The sequence below is a fragment of the Rattus norvegicus genome, chromosome 15 (genome assembly GCF_021556685.1).
Source record: "Rattus norvegicus strain SHRSP/BbbUtx chromosome 15, alternate assembly SHRSP_T2T, whole genome shotgun sequence".
Taxonomy (NCBI): Eukaryota; Metazoa; Chordata; class Mammalia; order Rodentia; family Muridae; genus Rattus; species Rattus norvegicus.
Genome location: NC_141548.1, coordinates 4,649,658 through 4,675,046, shown reverse-complemented (window position 1 = coordinate 4,675,046; position 25,389 = coordinate 4,649,658). Strand labels below are relative to the sequence as shown.

Here is a 25,389-nt window from a genome sequence, read left to right as displayed (position 1 = left end):
CAGAGGTTGGTGGTGAACACCAGAGGGAAAGATCATTCTTCCAGAAACAATTGGCAGGTTTCTGGTAACTCAGCTTTACCAGACTACTTGTTTGGGTCCACAGAACTCTCTCAGTTGCCATCAGCAAGGTATGTTATACCCACATACACTGGACAGTGTAGAAGGAGATGTCAAAGCCAGATGTCACATTTACACCTATGTAAATAAAAAACAGAGATCATTTACCCAGAAGGATTGCATACAGGTAGCCAATGCTCTGATAAATTATGGGAACCTGAATTAACTGACACATGGCCTCCTAGAGTAAGATAAAAGTACCTGCTTGTTTTATTGATACCTTTTCTGGGTGAGTAGAAACTCACTACATCAGACTGAAACTGATCATAGAGCAACTAGAAAGCTCTGCTAGGAACTTTCCCGCTAATTTTGCCACTCACTAGGAATGCTGCCATATAATAGCCCAGCTCTCACGGCCAAAGCCTGTAAAGAACAGTCAAAGATTTATGCATAGTTTGGAGTCTTTGTTGTGCAGAATTCTGGGCAGGTGGAAATAATGAACAAGATGTTAAAGGAAACACTATGGAAACTTTCATTAGAGTCCAGGAAAGGTGGAAAGGCTCTTTTCTTATTTTGGGCCTGCTGTACTCCATACAAGGAGGGATTGAACCATAGAATATTATGTTTAGAATACACCCCCCATTGCTTCTAAGTCTTAGAGATCAGCACTTGGCAGAATTCTTCAACTATTTTATTCTTGAAATCCTGTCCGTCCAGTTCTCTGTAAAGTCTATTACTTTGACTATCAGAGAGACCCAGTGAACCTCTAAATCTATCAACAATATCCCCTAATTTGGACCTGGTGGTAGTGAAACTGCATGAGCCAAGTGGGCAACGAAAAGGACAATGAAAGCAATTTGCAAAGGACCTACGTGGTGATGTTTTACACTCTTACAGCTATGAGGTTAGGTGGAATTTTAACATGGATTCCTCACAACTAGGTCAAGAACGTAGAAGCCACAGATGACAAGGCCAAATAGACTCCCTCCAGAACTTCTGGACCTATTAACGTTGAGCTTTCACCTGACCTCAAGCCCTTCCACTCCCTGCCCAACCTCCTGGATCTTATGTTTGGCATGAATACAGGGTCATGGTCCAAACTCTAACAACCTCAGGCCTGGCCCTGGGAACTCAGGAAGGTGGACACTAGAGAAGTGACGTCTAATGGAACTGCAGAGGACCAATCTCCGTCCATGTTGTCCTTTGCTCACTGATATCTGGTTATTTTTTGGAGAAAGGATTTGAAAGTTTATCATTTGAAGTAGGTGCACAACATTTAACGTTGTATATTCACTGTGTAACTGGGTTCACTATGTTACCAAGATCATTGCAACAGAGGGATGCAAAACAGAGACTTTGTGAGTACACATCCATGAATATATGTAAAGAAAGACACCTTGGAAGGAATGCACAATAAGAAAATGAAATCAATATCCAATAAATTAAAGGTCTGGAGGGAAATACTGCCTTTTGGGAAACAGGAAAACCTAGGAAATGGGAATGTATGTCACAGGACTGGATCTGGGAATATAATTATTATGCAGTAGAATGTCTTCCATCACGTGTCCCTTGATCTTTTCTCCCCATGCCAGGCCCCTGACGCAATCTGCCCTTTCAGAGCATGAAACTACTAATGGAGCAAAGAGAAATCTCTAGCTTTAGAGGGAGGAGATATGGAAAGGGTTCCATTGTGTCACTGGAGAGCCTCCTGGAGATGGCACCTCAGAATCTGGTCACCATAAGGAAAGCTGGTTAGCAGGAGGCCCTGGCAGTTCCCAGTGACATCATCAGTGGACCCTTCCCTGAACAATCTCTTGTATCCAGGAGAGCCCTGGCATCTTCTGTGATGTCACAAGTGTTGTGGTGGCACCAACTGCCTGTGGGATGTTCCTTCAGTGTCTCTATGGTTCACTGATTGACCTGTTGTCCAGGCTAAGCCGGCCATTTGGGAGAAAGAACAAAGTGCATGAAGAGATGAGAGTTGGGGAGAAGGAAGCTGCCCTTCTGTCTTGTTGTAAAAAAGGAAGAAATAAATGGTCCACGGGAAAGCTCAGTGAGCTCTGGGCAATGGGTGAGGAGGTTCCTTGAGGAGAGAGCTTAAGCTGAGCGTTCCAGGTATGGAAATCTGGAGCCGGGAGCTTATAAGAAGCAGCTGGACTTCCCTGCTTGTTATGGTTCCTGGAAGTCAGAGACTTTACATCATTAATTTCTCTATTTCAGATGCCAGTTGTTGGGAAGGGCACCACTGTTTTCCTGAGAGCTCATGGCTTTTACTCCTTTTATCTAGAAGACAAAGGTCCTTAGGAAGAAGGGAGAGACTAGTGTGGTATCCTCGGCTCAGAGCTGACTCTTCCCCCTTTGGATTGGTTCAGTTTGTGTCTGACACTAATATCTGGGAGAGAGAAGACTTCTAGATGAGACCTCATCATCTCAGGCTTTCCACTAGAGTTATTCTGACTACCATTCCCTGATAGTGGTCCCCTTAGATTTCTGAGTCAACACGTGTGAGTGTCTTGCAGTTTTCTAGTGCAGTGAAGAACTGTTAGTCAGTGAACCAGAACCAGGACTGGCTCCTTCCTGACTTCTCTAGGTGTCCTGAGTAGTAAGTGGGTGTACTAAACGATCATGTTCTACCAATACAAGGCATCTATATCTACAGTCCTGGGGTCTAGAGAGATCTATCTGTGATTCTGGGCATCACCACAGCAAATGATTGCTGAAGGAGTTTGTAGCTTTCATCCTGGTTATGTACCACAGGCTAGGGTGTTCTGAAGCCAAGTCCCATCCTGTGCAGCTGTGAATAGGCCTGAGGAGGCTGTCTCCTTGGTTTTCTGAAGTATTACTAAGGGAGCCAGAGTAAATCAGCACCCACTGCTCAACAGAGCTCTGGGAATGTTGACATCCTCAGCTTCAGCTACATATTAAGCTAGGTCAAAAGATCACCTATCAGGTCCATTCTTAAATATCCTTCAGGGTGCTAGGGTTGGACTGTAATGAAGTAGTATGCAGGAGAGGTGCTGGCCCTCAGCTGCTCTATGTCAGTGTATGTGGGAAACACCTGAACTCTTCTATTACAGATCAGAGAGATGAGCTGCAATCACATTCAGTAGACTGTGTACATTCCTGGGCTTTGACTTTGACCATGCAGGTCTGTTGTTTCTCACTGCATTGTTCATGTGGCCAAGTTGTGGGAAAGTCCCACTCACAATTGTTTCCCATCCTCCGTCCTAGGATCTTAGATTTTAGCACAACACTTCACATCTTATCTTCTAGATCCACGGTCCTAACTTTACTTCAACATGCATGTCTCTATTATCTGTACACCGTGTGTGTGTGTGTGTGTGTGTGTGTGTGTGTGTGTGTGTGTGTGTGTGTGTGTGTGGTTAGTTTGCATACAACTTTAGGGAAACCTTGCCACTGAAATCCTCTAGGAGTCTATGTAAGTAATCTGTAAATTGTGGATCAGGCAAAATCCAAATGCTCTCCCGCAACGTGGCCTTCTAGAAAGAGTAGCATAAACTGCAATAAAAGGATATACTTGAAAGTAAAACTTGGAGGAAAGGCCCTGGCTTATCTACATTGTCACTGTGAACTGGGACATGGCTCTCTTGGCTTCTGTGCCCAGACATGAGGGCTCTGAAGCTATGCTGCCTCCTGTGGAACTGTGAGTGAGCTTGTGTCACACGAAGCATGTGAATGGAGTGAGAAGACAGTAGGGGGACATTGTGACACTGCCCCCCAATGGAGACATGGAAGTGTTGACAATCACAGTGGGTGAGTCTCAAGCTGCACTTTGAGACCCAGCCATGCTACGTTTCACCTGTCAGCTCACTTCCTGCACATCCACCACAGGCCAAGGGCAGGCTCAGATGAAGCTCTGTTGAAGACAGGTGCTGTCCCTTGTGAGCTGCGTCTCAGGGTATGCGGAAGACCATTCAGCCTCCTGTGATGTGGGAGATCAGAGTAGTAAGAGGCAGGCAAAGGGGACAGTTGTGTGTTTGTTTTTCTGTGCTACCATAACTACATCTTCCAGGCTAAGGATTTGCTCATGGAAGTCTGCTGTGTCACATGTGTAAAGGCCAAGCTGTCTGAAGTCTCAATAACACAACTGGCTCCAGGCTGCTTTCTCAGTCACTGGGATTTACACGCAGTCCTTCATACCTTGTCTTCTAGATCCACAAATTCTTGTCTGGCTTCATATGGACAAGGCACTTTATATGTCTTCTTACTAATAGTATGCTTTATAAGTGTGCTTATCCAGGGTGTTTTGTTATATATTTTAAGACTATTTTGAGTAGAATATTTCCCTGATTTCTTTCCCATAGTTGGTTTTTGGTATACAGGAAAGGTAATGAGTTTTGTGTGTTATTTTGCATTCTACTACTTTAATGAATGTATTTTCAGCTTTAAGAAACTTAATTTTTTAGAGACAAGTTGTCTCTATTTAGGATCACCTCTAACTAATTCATATTTGTCTTTGCATTTTAAGTATTTCAATCCACATTATTTTATTTTATATTTTCAGATGATTATGAGGGGAATTTTTCCCAGATTTTCTCATGGTATGATTTGGATTGGCATAAAGGAAGGCTAAGAAATTTTGTGTGTTCACATTGTATTGTGCTTTTATGAATGTATTTATCAGTCTTAAGAGATGGTGATATTGGGGTTGGGGATTTAGCTCCGCGGTAGAGCGCTTGCCTAGCGAGCCCAAGGCCCTGGGTTCGGTCCCCAGCTCCGAAAAAAAAGAAAAGGAAAAAAAAAAAGAGAGAGATGGTGATACATTTTTAGTTTTAAAAATAGTATCACGTCATCTGCAAATGAAAAGATTTTGACTTCTTCGTTTTTCATTTGGGTTACCCAAGTTCACCACCCACCACTGATGCTTATTGTTATTTATTCCACTTTTCCTCTGGGTTTCTCTCTTGTCTCTTTTCATTGTTGCTACTCCCCCCACCCTTTGTCCATCCTTCCCTGCCTCTACCTAGGTCCCTCCATCCTTCTGCCTCTCATGATTATGTTCTTCCCCTTCTAAGTGGGTTCAAGCATCCACAATTTGGCCTTCTGACATGTTACCCTTCGTGTGATCAATGAATTGTATAGTGGGTCTTCTGAACTTTTGGGCTAACATCCATTTGTCACTAAATACATCCCATGTTATGTCCTTTTCGATCTCTGTTACTTCACTATTTTCCAATTCCATCCTTTTGCCTATGAAGTTCTTGGTGTATTCATCTTTGATACCCGAGTAATGTTCCTCTGTTTGAATAGAGCGCACTTTCTATATTCATTCCTCAGTTGAGTTGAGGTCTATCGTGGTTGTTTCCAGCATTTGACTAATATGAGTAAGGCTGCTATGAACATATTCATCCACACGTCCTTGTCATTTGTGGATCATGTTTGAGTATATGCGCTGAAGTGGGTGGTAAAGCTGGGTCTTCAGGTAAAGCTATTTGCAATGTTCCCTGATCCTCCACATTGATATCCAGAGTGGCTATACAGCTAGTAATCGCACCAGCAATGGAGGAGTGTTCCACTTTCTCTACATCCCAGCCCACTCTGCTGCTGCCTTAGTTTTTATCTTAGCCATTCTGATTGGTGTAATGAAGAATCACAGGTTCGTTTTGATTTGCCTTTTTCTGATAACTAAGGATGTCGAACATTTCTTGATGAGTTTCGTAGGCACTGAGATCCTCAGTTGAGAATTCCTGGTTTAGCTCTCTGACCCAGTGTAAAAGTCGGGTTATTTGTTACTCTGGGAGTTTACCTTTTTGAGTATTTTGTTTATTTTGAATTTTGGCACTCTCTCAGATGTAGGGTTGGTAAAACTCTTCTACGAATCTGTAGCTTGCTGTTTTGTCCTACTGGCAGTGTCCTTTGCTTTAAAGAAAGTTTTCAGATTGTTGAGATTTCATACATTTACTGTTGATCTTAGACCCTGACTCTTTGGTATTCTGTTCTGAAAACGTTCTCCTGTGCAAATGTGTTCTAGAAACTTTGTGACACTTTCCCTTCTACTAGCTTCTGCATGTTTGGTTTTATGTGGATTTCCTTGATTCACTTGGACTTGAACTGTGTAGAAAGAGAGAGAAATGGATCAATTGGCACTCAACTACATGCAGACCACCAGTTAGGGTAGCATCATTTCTTAAAATGCCTTCTTATGTTCAAAATTCTCAGTCATCAGGGAAATGCAAATCAAAATAACCCTGAGATTCCACCTCACACCAGTCAGAAAGGCTAAGATCAAAAACTCAGGTGTCAGCAGATGCTGCTGAGAATGCGGAGAAAGAGGAACACTCCTCCACTGTTGGTAGGATTGCAAACTGGATAACCTCTCTGGAAATCAGTCTGGAGGTTCCTCAAAAATTGAACATTGCACTGCCTGAGGACCCAGCTATACCTCTCCTGGGCATATACCCAAAAGATGCTCCAACATACAACAAAGACACATGCTCCACTATGTTCATAGCAGCCGTATTCATAAGGGCCAGAAGCTGGGAAAAACCCAGATGCCCTTCAACAGAGGAATGGATACAGAAAATGGGGTACATTTACACAGTGAATACTACTCAGCTATTAAGAACAATGACTTCATGGAAATCTTATGGCAATGGAAGGAACTAGAAAATATCATCCTGAGTGAGGTAACCCAATCACAAGAAAACCCACATGGTATGCACTCACTGATAAGTGGATATTAGCCCAAAATCTCAGATTACCCAAGATGCAATCCACAGACCACATGAAGCTCAAGAAGGATGACCAAAGTGTGGAAGCTTCAGTCCTTCTCAGAAGGGGGAACAAAAATACTCACAGGAGGAAGTGTGGAGATGAAGTCTGGAGCAGAGACTGAGGAAAGGCTACCCAGGGACTGCCCTAACTGGGGATCCAGCCTATATACATCCACCAGACCCAGACAATATTGGTGATGCCAAGAAGTATGAGCTGACAGGAGCCTGATATAGCTGTCTTCTGAAAGGCACTGCCAGAGCATGACAAATACAGAGGCGGATGTTTGGAGTCAACCATTGAACTGAGAACAATGGAGGACGCAGAGGAAGGATTGAAGGAGCTGAACGGGTTTGCAACCCCATAACAACAATAATACCAACCAACTACAGATCCAAGAGACTAAACCACCATTCAAATGGTACAAATGGACAGACCCAGGGCTCCAGCAGCATGTGTAGAAAAGGATTGGCTTGTTGGGCATCAATGAGAGAAGACGCCCTTGGTCCTGTGAAGGCTCTATGCCCCAGTGTAGAAGAATGTCAGGGCAGTGTGGCAGAAAGGGTTGGGTGGGTGGGAGAACACCCTCAGAGAAACAGGGTGAGGGGGATGGAGTAGGGGGGATATGGGTGTGAAACAGAGAAAGGCTGTAACATTTGAATGTAACTAAAAACATATAAAGAATAAAAAAATTTAAAAAGGCATAACAAATGCAAAAGATTGTGGTGCCATTCCATAGTCGTGATGTGTTTCTTCTGTGAGAGCATACTGGTTAACTCACTTCTCTATGACTGTCTTCTTATTTGAAAGTAAATAATGGGATCATCTGTGGAGTGGTTAGTAAGAATAAAAGCATTGCCTAACATGAATAGGTCCCTCCAGAGCGTGAGCTTAATATTCTAGGTATAGAGCAATTAGCTGTGGAGGGGGGATTAAAAACAAAAACCAAACAAAAAACAAGAACATCAACGATTAACATAAATTTTGAATCCTGGGATTAATGCGTGTGCTGACTTTGATCAGCTTTGTGGATGCTTCTAATAAACACACACGTCCTATCACAGTTCTAGCAGTCGCCAGCAGAGGGAGCTGTGAGGTAGTGTGTGCTTCTTCCTTTCCAAGACACCCCATGGCCTCAGGCCTGCATCCAGTGAGCTGGAACTAAGAGCAGCCTGGTTGAAACTCCTGCTGCCATGGCAGATTCGCAGGAACATTTTCCTTTGCCCACAAGGAGCCTGTGTGGAGGAGACCTCTTGGCGGGTCCTAAAGGACTCTGCATGTCCTATTCTACAGGGAGAAGCCCAGATAGGTCTTTGAGAAAGGTCAGTGAGTTGTTGGGGAAGTCTCTGATTGTGTGGCCGAGGGCCTGGAATGGCTGAGAGAATGGCTGCTTCCCTGAGGGCAAAGGATAGACCTCCTAGGGCTCTGACCTCCTACTTTATATTTTCACCTGATGGCTTATTATTCATATTTTCTTAATGGGATACGACTATGGTCTTGGTGAGCATCTTGTCTCTCTGATTCTCATTCAGTTCTTTGTTGTCACAGACTTTTTGAGCTTACTCCAGCCCCTGGGACTTATTCATACCTCCAAATTTCTCTGACTTTTGGGATTTCTAATATTTGTGGCAAAGTGAGTGACAAAAGCAATGAATAGCCTGGTGTTCAGTGCATATGGATCTGTGGGTGTATAGATACCATAAGCCTCTAGGATACACTCTAGGAAAGCAGCAGTGTGCTCTTAGGTCCCCTGTGTGACCTCACTTAACTTTGCCAATTTGTGGGCTTCTATTCTGCTGCTCTCAGAAATGGAAACTCCTGGAATAGATGTATAGTGTCCCATTACCTTTGTCATTCTTAGGATATTAGTGGGAGTAAGTTTGATTGAAATATACTCTCAAGAACATTATCCAAATCAGTGCTTCTTGTGTGCTGTCTACATGAAGTACCAAGTTCACAGACAGATCTGCATGAACTTCCCAAAGCCAGCAAATTGGAGCATGAAGAAAGCCAAAGGCATCCATTACCAGCATCCTCAGCACCTGCCCCAGGACAGGGTAAATTGGCTTTGGTGGAAGAAGGGATCTACTGTGATAGCTGGCCCTCATACACCCAGAGAAGAATATACTAGGAGAGTTGGGGAAGGATTGTGGGAGAGAGTAACCGGGTGTCAGGGGGCAGTGAGCAGCATGCAATGTGAATAAGTAAAATATGTATAAATAAAAAATAAAATAAAGTTCTTTAACAAAATGGGACACAGTGTAATGTTGTAGTGACTCTACTATGTTTACACTAGCGAACACTTTAACAACTAGGGTGACTAGACATGATAAAGTAGGATGCCTTTGTCACTTACAAATACTATTTACACAGCAAAGATAAATGCACGACTTGCAGCCCAAAGATCAATTGTTTCCAGCACATCTATGTGACTCTCCTTCCCTTTATCAGGACTCTGGAGGCCTCTGTTCATCCAGGTCTCACGGATCATCCAAAAGGCAGTCCCTTACCAGCTCTGGTCAAGTGCCCTTGTGCTCTTGGTAGACCTCTGCTCAGGCTGCAGAGGCACTGAAGGGCAGCCTTTTCCATGCGTGGGAAGCCATTATTTCAGCCTTTCCAGACTCTCTGCTACTCAACTGGAGACTTCTGCAGAGGCCTGTCAATCTCAAAACCAGAAGCTTGTCAATCCAAAACCCTAGGATGCCATCCTGCACTCATGATGCATTGATTACCTGAGACCATACACGTTAACTCTCTTCTTCATGCCTGTTTTCCTTCTTTGAAAGTAAATAATGTGATCATGTGTGGTGTGGGTGGTAAGAGCAAAATCTTTACCATGAAGAATAGGGCCATGAAGAGTGTGGACTTAACATTCTAGGTACAGAGCAAATAGAGGGAATTACCAAAGAAAACAACAGGAATTCTAACAACAATTGCAAAAAAAAGAAGAGAAAAAAGAAAAAAAAAACTTTATGGGTGCTGGGATTAAAGGCATGTATCAATTCTGACCAGCATTGTAGGTATTTCCAATGAAATATTAAAAAACAAACAACCCGATTATTCTTTTAGCAATTGCAGCAGAGAAGACTGTGAGAGATCATGTGCTGCTACCACCATGCTATGATTCTGTAGCAACAACTTCCTTGGTGATAGGGGCCTGTATGCAGCAGGCCCCTTGGTGGGCCTGTCATCTCAAAAAAAGATGCTTCAGTCATCCAAAAGATTGGACTCCAGTATACTTCAGGCCAGGAAAGAAGCCAGCTACCATGGGTGAAAGAAGAAAGGAAAAATTACATTGGAAAAATATGTGCCTTATTTGGAAGAAATGACCCTAAACTTCTGAAGCATCCATCATCTCCACTCCTCTGTTTTGAGCTTTGTATAGCGATGTTGTCCAACTCCAGGTGGGAGTCAGAGGCAGAGCCCTTCCCAGAAAAGACAGACGTGATTTTCACTCTTACGTCTGTGAGGGTAGGAGGCGTCATAGCACAGATTGAGCGCACCTAGGAGAAGAACACAGACGCCACACATGACAATGCCAAATGGACTTTCCCCTGAACTTATGGACCCACTAAAATTGAGGCTTAACCTGACCTCAGGCCCTTCGACTCCCTGCCCATCCCGCTGATTCTTATGTTTGCTATGAGTAAAGTATCAAGGGGCAACCCCCGATATCCTCATGCCTGGACTTGGAAATTAAGGAAGACAGATATTGGAGAAGTGATGGCTGTCGGGCTAAAATGTAGGAACACGCAGTCCAGGTTGACCTTTACTCACTGATGACCAATTTAATTGTCTGGCTATATTTGAGAAAGGGATGATGTCCTACTTAATATGTAAAAGAAGGTATAGAAATCTAATATTTTATATTTGCCCTCAAGTTGATCCCCTATTTTCCCAAAAAAAGGGAGTTTTTATTGCAAAAAGTAGGATTATTAACATTGACTTTGTGAAATACATGGACGTGTATGTTGAAATAGTCCTGGCTATCAAGGAATGCACAATAAGCAAATATTATTCAGGTTTTATAAAAGTAAAATTATAGGAGAAATATATTGGCCTCTAGGAAACAGGGAAACTTTGGGAATTGGACTGTATGTATGTGCATTGTCTCAGGTGTAGATTTATTATTGAGAGAAATCTCCCTCATTTGTGGTCCCTAGAGATTTGGGTACTAACAAAAATCTCTTATCCAATTCAGGGTTGTAACCAACTCTCCCCATCAAAAGCATTGATGACATCCGATGAAGCAGACAGAAATATCTAACTTTGGAGGAGAAGTTGTCAAAGGATATTCCCTGGGTCACAAGAGAGGCTGCAGAAAAGGGCCCCATAGAAATTGGTTGCTTTTGGGAGAGCTGGGTAGCAGGTAGGCCATAAAACTTCCCAGTGACATAATCAGTAATCTCTTCCTTGGACAATCTCTTGTATCTAAGAGAGCACTAGAATCTTCTGTGACGTCACCAGTGTTGTGGTGACACCAACTGCCTGTGGGATTCCCTCAGTGCGTTTTGGGTTCACAAACAGGCATGTTTCAACAGCTGCTCAAGCTCATTCAGAAGGAGAGGGGAGACCAAGGAGAGACCAGACCGAGGCAGAAGAAAGCTGGCCTTCTGTCTTGTAAGTACGGAAGAATGAAATCATTCTGGGGAATGCACAGTGAGTACTGGGTAGAGTTGGGGAACTTCCTCCAGGAGGCAGGTTTCAGCTGTGCCTTTCAGGAGTAGTCCTTACAGGCAGGAGCCTTGGAATTTGTCAATTGCAGACCAAGAGTCAAGAGTCCTGATGATTAATTTGACAGAGAGCCAGGAATTGGCAGGCCTGCAGCTTCTTTTCTATGAGCTTTTTAATTTCTACTGCCAAGGAATGCCAGGAGGAAGCCCTATGAGGATAACAATGTGCCCGTTCATTTTTGGGTGCTGAAGCACTTCATCCTCTAGATTCCTGTAGGTTACTAAGTCTGTGATGACAACAACAAGGAAGGATGAACCCCCTAGTCATGAATTGAGGTCGCAGACACTTTAATCTTGAACACACGATTAGGGTTTGATGGTGCTGTGAACTCCAGGATTGACCTGCTCCACAACTGATATCTGCTGACAATGTCCCAAATCTTTATGTCTGAGGTAGATTCTATCTTTCAGTATGAGGGATCATGTAATAGTGAGTGAGGCTTATGTATGGCAATGGAGGTTGGGAAGAGGGAAATAGCTTAAGAGTCCACATTAGAGATAGCTTTTCTTCTCTTTCAGGGATTCAACAAGTCTCCAGCCTTTCCTCTTCCTCAACCTCCTTTTTGAGATTCAGAATGGTCTTTTCTACCCATGGGCTATCAAATATGTACATTCACTTGTGTTTATCTATCTACAGGGTTTATTCAGAAGGCATCATCAGAAAATTTCATCAGTAACCATGAAAAGCGTATAAAGAAATTGGAGGAACTAAAATCTGAAATCCAGAAGTGTAAAATCGAGCGGGATGAACTTTCTCGAATCCTGGACCTTTATGTCAATGATGGTTTGAACTACAGGTAGTCATTATGCCCTGTAACCTACTGACTGTCTGTGCTCTCTCTGCTAAGCCAAGATTTCCTCACATCCAGAAAGTGTTTCACCTTTCATCCTGGACTTTAAGGAGCCTTGGCAGGTGCTGGCCTGTGAGAGAAGCTAGGTGCTGTGTGTTTAGGGTCAACCTCTCTTGTACTTGACCCTGAGCTCCTTGGAGTTGGATTGGATTTTTTCAACAGCTGGAAGGACCTGGTCACACTTGCTGCATCTAAGTGTGGGAATGAAATGCCTGAATGTCCTCACTCTTACTCTGATTTTGGTCGTTATACACTGATTCTATGGCACCTCCACGATAAAGTTGGCATTCTAATTATGTTTGTATATGGGTTGGTATGTATGGATGGATGTGAAAGTATTTGTGTGTGTTTTGCTCAGGATCAGGGAGTCTGGGACCTTTGATTGGGTCTGAGGATTTGTTTGATGAACAGTTTGCAGGTCATGATAGTGATGAGTCCGTGGAGGCCGTCATTGATCAACAGAGCACTTTGCTCCTTCTGTTTACCTTGCTGGCACATAGGGCTCTCCTGAGGGGAGGAGGTGTTATGAATCCTCTTCCCTGCAAAAAGTAGTTACGGCCTCTGGGAGTCATGTAACACGGATTGAGAATCTCTGCATTCAAAACAAGAGAAATGTCATCACATCTTTCTGTTGGACCCAAGGCTATGGCACAGACTGGAGGAAACATCTTATACTTCTTACACAACTGTTCAATTACTTCATGCTTACCTGGCCAGATCTTGAAGGTCAGCTCCCTCCATTTGGTCCCCTGGCTCTGCCGTCCAATGCCCAGGATAATTAGTTTAACCAGCACCAATAGGAAGGAGCAAGTTTGTGTTATACAAATGGGCTTAGGTAATCCAAGGAACACTCTGATTTCACTTATTTATTTATTTATTTATTTATTTATTTATTTATTTATTTATTTATTTATTTATTTTCCTGCTTTGAATTTTCTTTTCTTTTTTTAACTATCCAAGGATGGTTTATTGTGACCTAGAAAAGGTCACTGTGGGAATAAATTCTTGGCACTTGTTATTCCCAAACATGCAGCTCTCAGACTTTCCCTCCTCCTATACAGAGGGTCTTTGTAGGATGGTATCTCACCAGCCTTTTAAGGAGCCCTTATTTCAAAACAAATGTGTGCTGATTTGCAGAGAAATATTTTCTATGGGAGAGTGATGGTTTGAGTCTCACTGTTGTGTTTTTGCTGTGGTCTTTGAGTTTTCCACTTTCTTCCCCAGCCCCCATTCCTTGAATTTGAATTTTTTATTGGGTACTTTTTATTTACACTTCATATAATTCTGAAATCATGAGTTCAGACAGTTATTTGTTCCTTGGGTCATGTTCTAACACAGGCTGAGTGTTGAATTGCCAATGCTTAAATCCCAACATGAGATGAGAACGATGGACATGCATAAGATGACCAACTGGATAAGTGATGCCATGGAGAAGTCCAAGGAGCTCATACAAGAGAACAATTCCTACCGGTGAGTCACTGACAGAAAGGAGACCCCAGCACTAGGCAGGGAATACTTCTGTCCAGCTATGACTTTGAAAAAAGATCTGTGATCCATGAGAAACACATGGGAAGATTGTATAGCTGCTGGGTCTTCTATCAGCCCTCAGAGGGGATTGGCCCTCCACCTGCCAATGGTTTTAGAATACCATGAACACATAAGCACCCATATGCACCATTTCCTCTTCTTTGATGTATATATACCCTCTAGTGTCAAGATTTTCTGAAGTACTTTGATTCCCATGGAGTGCGGACTCGGGATTTGACCTGCCTCTAATTGGTGCTAACATGCAAACTGTGGCTCTAGTCTGGAGATGCCTGGGGATGGGACCCTTGAAGGGATGATTGTACTTGCAGGAGTGGCAGGCAAATAGAAACTGCCTGGGATTTACCATTATTTGTTTTTGATTCAGCATCAGAAACTTCCACCTCCTGAATGAATGCAATGAATTGAAGAAGAATGTAAGGATTTTGATGAATGAGAACAGAAAACTGCTGGTGGAGCAGACTGAACTGCAAGCATCCTGTGAGGAGGGAAAGAGGTTCTGTGAGGAGGCCAGCAAGACCATCTACACCGCAGATATTGGATCCTTGTGTCCTGTTACTTTTGAATAAATCGAATGTATCCTTGTGAATCAAACAGTGATCTCGAACTCGTCACTCTTAAGAACCTTCTTTATTGAAGTGTGATGTAACCATCTGAAATCCCACAGCTCTCAGGCAGAGATGGATCTCTGCATTCTCACAGGGATTGGGCATCATAATGACTTCCCAGTCAGACTGAGATACAAAGACAATTGTACTTTCAGTGTAGATTGTGTGTCCAACTCTGAATACCAACTTCATGATGAAAAAATTATCAATGCTGTATCCTTATCAAATATTTAGTGACCACTAAAATATACTCTTTTGTGGATGAGAGTGTTGAACATATTAATGGAATATTCATCAGGTGTTCTGTAGTATCTCCCAGGAAATAAAACAATATTATAGGGAGTATAGAAGCAGTCATGAAACAGAATTGCTTGCTTTTGGTTTCCTTCAAACATGATATCAATTGTAACTGCACAGAAGAGATAATAAATTGCAAGACCTTTCAGGGGATAGGGTTTTTATGGCTGGTTGTTTTCTTGTTCTTCTTGATTAGGATGATGACTTTTGTTCTTGACAATATACTATGTTCCATTTGGGATTTCAACTCAAGCAGACCACATAGTTTACAATTCAGTTTCTAGATTTCTTTAAAAGCTGGACAAAATATCCAGGCAAAGGTGCCCTATGAGTTTTCTCCTTTGGTTTTCCCATCTTTGGGTGCTTTTGTTTTTGTTTGTTGTTGTCGTTGATTTATTTTATATTTATGAGTGTTTTGCCTTCTGTAGGTCTGTGCGTGCTATTCCCCAAAGGCCAGAAGAGGTCATTGGGTTTCACCTGGAACTTAAGTGACAGAGGATTGTTAGGTGCCCTGCAGGTCTTTTGAGAAACAAATTCTCAAATGATGAGCCATCTCTCCAGCCCCTACCCTGGACGTTTGTCCTTCATCGTGTTCCTTATTTGTGGCAATGGATCATACCTGAACAAAGTGTTTCTTGAGATATGTAGGGACACATTTATGGGGTCTGCATGCTAATTATCTAAACTTCCAGGCATCTATGTGAAGTTTTTAGTTAGGGTTTCACTGCCGAGAACAGATACCATGACTAAGACAAATGTTATAAAGGGCAGCATTTAATTGGAGCTGGATTAAAGGTTCAGATTTTCAGTTCTTTATCATCAAGGTGGGAGCCTGGCAGCATCTAAGCAGATATGGTGCTGTAGGAGCTGAGAGTTCTACATCTTCATCTGATGTTTGCTAGCAGAATACTCAGTTTCAGGCAGCTAGGATGAGGGTCTTAAAGGCCAGACCCACAGCTAAACACCTGACCCAACAAGGAAATACCTACTCCAAAGGAGCCATAACTCATAATAGTACCGCTCCCTGGGCCAAGCGTATACAAACCTTCTCATTCCACTCTGAGGCTTCCAGAGGCTTCTTCAAACGTATGAGACTATGGGGGCCACATAGTGGTGTTTCTGAGACTTCCTTTTTCAATTCAATTTATCTGATTTTCTTAATCTAGGTCTCACGCAGAATCTTCAGACAAGTGCAAAAGGTAGCCACATTCTTTACCATAAAATCTCCCCAAAGAGTCTCTAAGCAAATATTGAAATTCTTCACAGTATGCTTGGGACACAGTCACACAATTTAAACCACTTTCAGTAATAAAGTCTTCCATATTTGTTCTAGGATAGCCCATTAAGCCCTATTTAAAGCATTTCCACAGCTTTCCAGATCCAAAGTCCCCATGAAAGAGCCCGAGTTGGAACAAATCTGAGGCCAGTGGGAAAATTCGACCACAAACCTCTGAGCACAGAAGGACCCCTCCCTTCCAGGAGGAGTAGAGCTAGTGTAGTTCCTGCAACAGCTGCAAACCAGACTGTTGAAAAAGCCTCCTGTGACTCCCCATCCGACTCCCTCAGAAGGTCCCAAAACAGCCCACTGACTGCAAGTCAATTTGGAGGTTGCCTCTCTCCACTGATAGTACCCTATATAGTTACCTTTCTCCAAATTCTGCCCCAATTGTTTGAATTCTACCTTAATTGCAAGTATATAACTCCCTGGTAGACTCTACTCAGGGACTTCTCTCTCTGAAATGGGATGACCCTGATATTTTGGAATTTCTAAACTCTTGTTTTTGCATAGATTTCCTCCTCTGTGAGTCACATTTCAGGAGGTCCAGGTAGTGGTTCAATTTGCACCTCACATTTTGTGTATTGGCCAGTAAACTCCCCTCTTGTGGGGGACCCACAGGAGAGTGGTGAATCGGGGAAGTGACAGCTTGAGCGATGTACCACAGTTGTCTATGTTGCCTCTATCTAGCTTCCATGTGTTCTGCTTTTGGTCAGATTCATATGTGCAAGCTTAAGGAGGGCTCGGACAGCCTCAGTAACAGGACTTTGATCTGGCCAGTGGCTGGAGCAGAAGGCCTGAGTTATCCTGTCCGTGGCATGGACAGGCTGGTCTGTGTACTTCAGCTGCCAAGGAGGGCACTTTGTGTTAGTTGTTCTTTTGTTTTCTGTGTTCTTGGACTTGGACTGACGAAATTTTTTGACATGGGACAGGTTGTTAGGACTAAAGACCACTTAATGTAACTTAGAGTGGCCTGCTTTTGATGTTAAATGGCCACAGGACCTCCACAAGGTGTCAGCAGTAGAGGATATAGTGTTTCAGAAGTTGTCCCTCCTCCTTCCTGTAACACTTCTTTGTCAACGGGAACAAAATCTGAGTCCAGCCTAGCGGTTAGCTCCATCCTTGTTGACAGTGTTAGCTTTGGGGCTGGAGAGATGGCTCAATGGTTAAGAACACTGACTGCTCTTCCAGATGTCCTGAGTTCAATTCTCAGCAGTCATTTGTTGAGTTTCTTTTTCCCTCAGGACCAGCTCCAGGTTTTACATTTCTCACCGGTTTATCCCCTCTTCCCCTCTCCTTCTGCCTAGGGCAGACACAGTGCAGTCTGGCATCCAGGGTCCATGACAGGAGAGGCCCCAAGTGGTCATATGTATCCATTAACAGAGTTTGCAACTGACTCCTGCTCACATCTTTTGTTCAGTAAATGAATATCCTTCTTGCCAAGAGAAATGCATGCTCCCTGTCCGAGTAAATGTGGTCTCTGAGTTTTTAAGATGAAAAAGATTTATTTTATATAAAGAAAGGGGATGCCTCTGGTAGGCTCATGTTGAGGCATCTCTTCCCCTGAGGGACCAGCCACAAGATGGCATAATGTAGAATAAACTGTATTCAGGACATGACACCAACTCCCCCGAAAAGTTCATACAGGTTCTCTTCACCACAGACATAGGCCAAGAAACTGGCCCTTGGGCCCACAGGGAACCCACCCAGATTGGTTATTTAATGGGTGTAAGGGTTAGGGATCTCCTCCAGATTTGCCACCAGGCTCTGTAAGCAGGTTTGAACAATAATTTGCCAGTGTTTAGATATGATATTAAATAAGAGAAAACAGAGAACTCTAGTACAGGGCTTTCTTCAATTAGTTAGTGCCAAATATTAGATAAAAGTTACAGATACAAGCTAATAAAAGTTGCAAAGATTATAGAAGAGTGCAGATTAGACAAGAAGAATTAATTAGAGCCCCTCTAGCCAACAAAGCCATGGATCCAGGAGAAAAGACTACCATAGAAATGGCCAATGGCTTATTTATCATAGAAACTGGACTCAGTGACAGCAGTATTGCCTGCTTATTATTGTTGCCACAGCATTGTTGGATAAAGATGCGGATAAGTTAACTTTGCGACTCATCACACACACACACACACACACACACACACACACACTTCTGATTGTTGTTCAGTAATGCCTACAGGCTTCATTTTCAGACTTTCTCAATTTACCATGGCTTACATATTTTCCAGCCACCTGTTTCCCCGAACCGTGCAATTCTGCTGCCCGACCCTGACTTGGACTGTCCACTCCATCAAAGTGATTCTCCTCTGCCAGAGACAGAACAGATCTGGTTTATTAACAAAAGCAGCTTTACCCATGAGTGTCAGAGGAGAGCAGGGGCAGTGGTGACACTGGAAATGGAGGTAGTCTGGACTCAGTCTGTTCCTCCAGACACTTGAATTCAAAGGGCCAAGCTAATAACATTAACACAAGCCCTCATCATGGAAAAAGAAACCAATGGCTAGAGATAACACATGGGCTAACAAGGCCGCTAAGGACATAGTCTTAAAGAAAACAGCATCTCTAGATTGGATACTGTTCTATCTGAACCACCTAGATCAACTGATATATGGAGAAAAAGAAATTAAATGGGATGGTGATATCGACTGAATGTAAGCTAATATTATCCATCTCTTTAACAAGAACTCTTCTCAGAAAGATCCACAGAGTCACTCACTTGGGAGTAAAACGAATGACAAACTTTAAAGCTTATCAGCTGAGCAACATTCCCAGTCACCCCAAATATCCAAACTCCTGACTGAGAGGTAAGAGCCTGGAGGCCTCTACTGGGAAAATTGATTTTATAGAGATTAAGGAAGAAAGACATGGCTCAAAATACCTGCTGGTTTTTGTGGACAATTCCTCCTGGATAGACGGATAGAGATACCAGAAGAGATTTTCCCAGATTTGAAGCACCTAAAGTAATAGGACCAGATAATGGGCCTGCCTTCATATTTCAGAAATGTCAGTGACTAACTAAGATCTTGGGGACAAATTGGAAGCTTCATCATGCATATCATCCCCACAGTTAAGGGCAGGTAGAAAGGATAAATAGAACTCTAAATTAGACCTTAACTAAATTAGCCTTAGAGACTGGTGGGACTGGATGATGCTCCTTCCCTTTGCCCTATACTGGATGTATATGGCATTCTAGCTCCCATTGTATCCAGCCTACAGTTGGCAGCTATTACAGAACTGAAAATGATAATTTAATACTTAAGGTCAGCGCTACTCAATAGGCTCATGACTATGTTTGCCCTAAATTATGTGCCCTCAACACCCTGGCAGTCCCCTACATTGGGGAAATTATCCTTCACAGGACCATGAAGTTAGGGTTTTACTGCTGAGAACATATAGCATGACCAAAGTAAGTCTTATAAAGGACAACATTTAATTGGGGCTGGCTTATAGGTTCAGATGTTTAGTTCAATATCTTTAAGGTGGGGACGTGTCACCCTCTAAGCAGGTTTGGTGCTGTAGGAGTTGTGAGTTCTCCATCAGAAGGCTGCTAGCAGAATACTAACACTCAGGCCTTTCTCTGACCCCAGATATCTCAATCAAGCAACTGGCTTTTGAAAATGCTAGTACAGTAGAAAAACACTGTCTCAAAAACCAACCAACCAACCAAACCAACAAAGACAAATTAAAAACAGCAGCAACGGGGTTGGGGATTTAGCTCAGTGGTAGAGCACTTGCCTAACAAGTGTAAGGCCCTGGATATGGTTCTCAGCTCTGAAAAAAAAAAAAGACAAAATAAAAACAGGAGCAGCAGCAACAATAACAACAACAAACGAAAGAAAGAAAACACCAATGCATACTCTTATGTGACCTTACCTCCAAGTTATTTCTGAATTGTAAATAAAAAAGCCTATAGTCAAAAGCTGTGCAGAATTAAGATAGGTGTTCCCTGGTGGTTCCAATTGGGGGTGGGAGACCATGACAGACGGGGTAGAAAGAAGAACATAAATAGAGGAGAAGCCACCAGGAGGTAAGAATCTTTAAATAATGGACATGTGAGTGGGCTAATTGGAGTTTAAAGCATCCCAGAAAAAAACATGGCAAATTATATAACAGAATTATTGGAAAAATATGCATAATAGTATAGAGGATAGCTATCTGCCCAGTTCTTGTGCTAATTAAGGATTATCATAGATATAAAGCTAGTGTGAATCTTTTATCCAGAAACTAACTGGGCAAAGGATGGGCAGAAATCCATGGTTGGGATCAAATACTTTCTACACACAAAACCAGATTCAGCACCTAGAATTACAATCTTCCCAACCCCAGATAACTACAGACCAGCATACAAACACAACCAGTAACAGCCAGGGCATTCAAATCTCTATTAGAGCCCATCAACACTATGACAGAAGGCCCTGAATATGTCAACATGATTGAAGAACAAGAATAAAACAGACTGTAAAACAGCATTTGCACATATGGGAGAGGCCTTTAAAGAGAAAGTAAAGAAATGTGTGAAAACACTAACTGTGGAAGGAAATGAATAAAGAAATCCTAAACAGAGAGATGTGGATGAGTAAAATGTAGGAACTCAAATAGTCTCTCAGAGGCAGACCTTAATAACAGACTCCAACAGATGGAATAGAGAACCTCAGGCATTGAAGAGATGATAGAAGGAATGGATAGGTAGATAGAGGAAATCTTAAATCCAAAGGGAGGAAAAGAGTGGAGGGGGAAAGGAATAAAGGAAAAGCAAAGGAAGAAAGGAAGGAAGGAAGTCAATCCTGGAAGAAAACATCCAAGAAATAGACAGGATTTTTCTGCAAAATAACAAATATAATAAAGACAATAAAGTATATAGGAAGGATGAAAATAAACGGGTCAAAGGCAAATAAAACAAAAAACAAAAACAAAAACCAACCAACAAACAAACAAACAAACAAAAATTCTCAACAAAATCATAGAAGAAAATGTCCTTAACTTAAACAAGAGACTCATCAAAGTAAAAGGAGCACACAGTATGAAATAGACTGGAGTCGAAAAGAAATTCCCCTGGGCATATATTTCCTAAGACAGTGAAGATGGAGAACAAATAAGTGTAATAAAAGCTGCAAGGGAAAAAGTACTGGTAACATACAAAGTCAGTCCTCCTATGAGAATCACACATTACTTCTCCCAGAGACTCTAAAAGCCAGAAGAGCCTGGATAGATTCAATGAAGACTAAGAGACCAGACTAATAAAGTTGGATTTTTGTTGACCCAAGGGCCTCCCTTCTTTTATCACATACAATATTATTAGATACTTCCTAAAATTGCCTTCAGAGCTTCTTTGAGGAAGCCTGAGGAGCTTAAGACCTCTGATAAAGTATTTTGTACAAAAGGACCTGCTTGCTTTTTTCTTATTTCTACTACAGCAGGATGGAGGCAAAGTTTTTTGCAAACTACTTTTAATAAGTAGCCCACATCATAGGTAATGGAAGAGAAAAGTTATTAGGATATGGGGGAAGAGGACCTGTTCAGCAATAGTTCTTCTGGAACGAGCTTGTTTTCCTTTGGCAGCAGTTCAGTACACAGCAACAGCAAACATGACTCAGGAGGGGATTTCACAGGGGAGGAAAGCAGGAGTGTGGTGGAAACATTGTGGCAGCGGCTGTGCAGACTCAGCAGCTCCTGCTCAAGCTGCAACAAAGCACCCTGTGCTCTGAAGCACAGCAGCTTAGCCAGTTAGCTGGAGACCTGGCTCTCCCACTGCCCGCCTTACCTGGAATCCGCACAGAATACAAGAGGACAAACAACTGTGCCCAAGCTGAGCAGGCAGCGCAAAAGCGCCTGTGAAGGACCAGCAGGCACCACCTTAGTCAGCTTCATAGGAGCAGAGAGTCTAAAGTCTTTTCCTCCTTCAAGCAGGGCACCCCAGCCCATTTTCTTTCATTCCCTGCCTTTATTTTGATGGCTTCTACTTCCCTTCATAAGTTTGTCATTTAGTTTCTTTTCTCTCTTTTTTGTTTCTTTGTTACTTTCTTTCTATCAACTAATATAAAGGACCAGCAATTTGATATTTCTAACCTAATATTTGTTGTGGTTTATGCCATGCATATTTGCACATTAAAACTCTTTTTTCTTGCATTTGCCACACTTTAATCGGACTCATTAGCTTAGCTCAATTTCAGTTCTTGGGTTTTCTGAGGTAAGTGAATGTTGGGGTGACCTCATTCCCAACTCCTGATCCTTGTGCCTCTAAAGTCAAATGCTTATGAATTTTCAAAGTTTTCTTTGCCAGTGGATATGTGTGTGTCTGTGCACATATGTGCCACAATATTCAGTCCATGTTTGTACCATGGGTCCCAGGTATTGAACTCAGATAATCATACTAGGGTAGCAAGTTCTTTTACCTGCTAAGGACCTTGCTGCTATTGCACGTGTGTGTGTGTGTGTGTGTGTTTGTGTGTGTGTCTAATTTTCATATATGTATACACCATATATTGCGCCAATCTCTGCCTCTCAATACCATTGTCCTTCCTTTCCTCACCTCTTCTATCATTTCTTTTTATCCCTCTGGACAGTTTCTCGGTGTTGACATCAATTTAAAATGTAGGAACACACACACGCCATTTGAAACCAAGTTAAAATGAAAAAATAAAAATATGCAGTCTTTTTGATCAGTACTCCTTAGCAATAGCTTTTCTTTGATTTTTTTATACAATTGATATATAATAATTAATGGGCAATCAGCTTGCAAATTTTCCTTAATGATTATATCCTTGGAATTTTCATAAATGTTAGTATACTATCTGTGGATAAAAATGTCAACTTTTAATTCCTACTAGTGACGGGCCTTAAATTATCACCTTCCTCCATTCTGACCACAGCAGTCTGCTGTCTATAAGGGTGATCACCACTTAATAAATAAAAGGGAAACAGAAGAGTGGTCTTGTTCTGACCCCTTCTACCCAAATGGTGTTACATGTTTGTCCTGAAGAAATGAGGATATGTTTTGCTAGGTATGGGGTGCCAGCTTGTGGAAGTGAGAATTTAGTGCACCTGAGTGATGTCTTCTCCCACAGTTGCCTTGGCTGGAGGAGACCTGAATCATCCCAGTCACAAGCACTCCTCTCTCGAAAGAAACCCAACCTCAGCTTTAAAGGAAATGGACACTTAATATCCAGTGAGATTCGTGCACATCCCTCACTCTGGCATAAGTCCAAAAGACTTTCAGAAAAATGAAAGGGCACTTAGCGCCATTAGAAAATTCATGCCAGAGTCTTCTGTCTAGTCCAATGAAACAATGCCTCGAAATACCCAGCTACAAGTTGTTAATCTATACGCCATGCCGTGAATCATCTAAGGTGATAGTATATTTCATAACGCCCTAGTAGGTACTTAATTGCTTTTTTGTGGATTTTTTGTGATTTTTCATGGTGGTGGTCGACTGTTACTTCAAGAGTTCAAGCAGGAGGGCAGAGGCAGGGAGTAGAACATCCTTGTTTACATAGATAGTTCCATGCTAAATACAAACAAAAAGATCTTGGATTACAAATACAAAACCCCAAATGAACATGTCATTGCAGATGTGTGTCCCTTCTGAGCGCACAGGTTAAAATCAAACTTTATCATGCCAAGAGAACATCCACAAGAAAATTGCTGGAGACACCAGGCAGATTAGAATAGAAGTAATGGTGCCGGAGAGGTGGTTCCACACTTAATACTGGCTACTGTTCCAGAGGTCCTGAGTTCAATTCCCAGCAACCACATAGTGGCTCACAACCATCTACAGTGAGATCTGGCGCCCTCTTCTGGTCTGCAAGCATGCATGCAGGCAGAATGCTCTATACGTCATAAATCTTAAACAAACTAAAATAAAAATAAATAGGTTTGGAAAGCTATGTGTATTATATATAAAAAGTGCAATTACATCTACTGCTATCCTGCATAGATATACAGGGGCCTGCAGCATCCTTCTATTTCTGATAGTTCACCCACCACTTCAATATCTGAGACCAGTGTCACTTATGAAATACTTCATTTAAGTTATAAATGTACCATTGTCATTCAAGCCTGGAAATATTAACTCTTTGAATGAATGTACAGAGAATTTTAGTCAGTATGTTGCCACAGGATCTGTCAGGGGTTGGAGAGATGCTTCACGGATTAAGAGTACCAATTGTTCTCCCAGAGATCCTGAGTTCAAATCCCAACAACCACATGGGTACTTACAGAACTCTGCAATGTGATCTGATACACTCTTCTGGTGTGTTTGAAGATAACTACAATGTACTCACAAGTAGATATTATATAGTAAAAAAAAGGAAAAATAGGACTTCTCAGTTTAATCTGGCAGACCTAAATGTCATGGACTTACTGGATGGAAGAGGGTGGGCTTGATCCTGTAGGAATGTACCCAGGCACTGAAATTGGCACTTTGAGTCACTATGCCCAGTTGTGAAGAGTCCTTTCATGGTTGTGGTGAGCAACTTTGCTTATCCTTTCCCATCAGCCAATTCTTTCTATATAAATGAGATCATTTCTGTAGTGTCTGGTTTCAGGTGAATTCTGATTGGCTCTGTGATTCTGACATTTTTGTGGCTCCAGTTGACTAAAGAGGAAGCCATCCATGGTTTTCTAGGTCTCTGAGTGTTTTACCTCTTTTAAAAATATTAATCAATCATGTTTATTTAAAGTATTAACATCAGAAATTTTTAATGGGAATTATTTTAAAAAATCATTAAACAACCAAATCGATTTTCCTATTCTAGCCATATAAGCCAGCTGGACTTTGTAAGGAAAATGATCTAAAGCATCAGTGTCAAGGACTACAGAAAACTGCCACCCACAGGTAAACTGCCACAGTAAAGTGACTACAGCATGGTTCTGTCATTCATACCAGACAACCCAGAATAAATACCTTATAAAAAGAATTAAAATCTATCCAAACAACTTAAAATACTTAAATGCAGAAACCTTAATTTTCCTTCAGTTGGGCCAGAAACCACCACAGACGCTATGGTCAGTGTTCCAGGGAGAACGAGTGGAATGTTTAAGCCTAGGCCAACCAACATAGCCCTCGACTTTTCAAAGAAATCGTTTACTCAGGTATACTGTAAACAAGGACTGTGGCAACACAGGAAACAAAGGCAGTTGGCAAGTGAAACTTCTAGAAGCTCATGAAAACAATACCATCCAAACTGCAGATGGAAAAGGAGAGACAGGTAGTGCCAGGTTCTCTGCAGTCGTTCGGTCCTGCAGGGTGTCAAACAATCGCTGCTTCCCACACCAGGATG

The 25,389-nt window shown here is 42.2% G+C and overlaps 1 protein-coding gene across 2 annotated transcripts; it reads left to right on the top strand.

The window, feature by feature from the left end:
- The first annotated feature begins 1,917 nt into the window (after positions 1-1,917).
- Positions 1,918-14,490, top strand: LOC148000674 (uncharacterized). 2 transcript variants are annotated; one of them, XM_087586908.1, is made up of 6 exons: positions 1,918-2,172; positions 10,991-11,158; positions 11,331-11,409; positions 12,160-12,319; positions 13,712-13,843; positions 14,286-14,490. In XM_087586908.1, exons 5-6 carry the CDS (start codon positions 13,731-13,733, stop codon positions 14,485-14,487), a joined length of 315 nt encoding a protein of 104 aa, XP_087443034.1. In that variant the 5' UTR covers positions 1,918-2,172; positions 10,991-11,158; positions 11,331-11,409; positions 12,160-12,319; positions 13,712-13,730; the 3' UTR covers positions 14,488-14,490. The 2 variants fall into 2 exon arrangements, with proteins under 2 accessions (XP_087443034.1, XP_087443033.1); XM_087586907.1 differs by lacking the exons at positions 1,918-2,172; positions 10,991-11,158 and having other exon boundaries at positions 11,274-11,409.
- Positions 14,491-25,389: the final 10,899 nt, after the last annotated feature.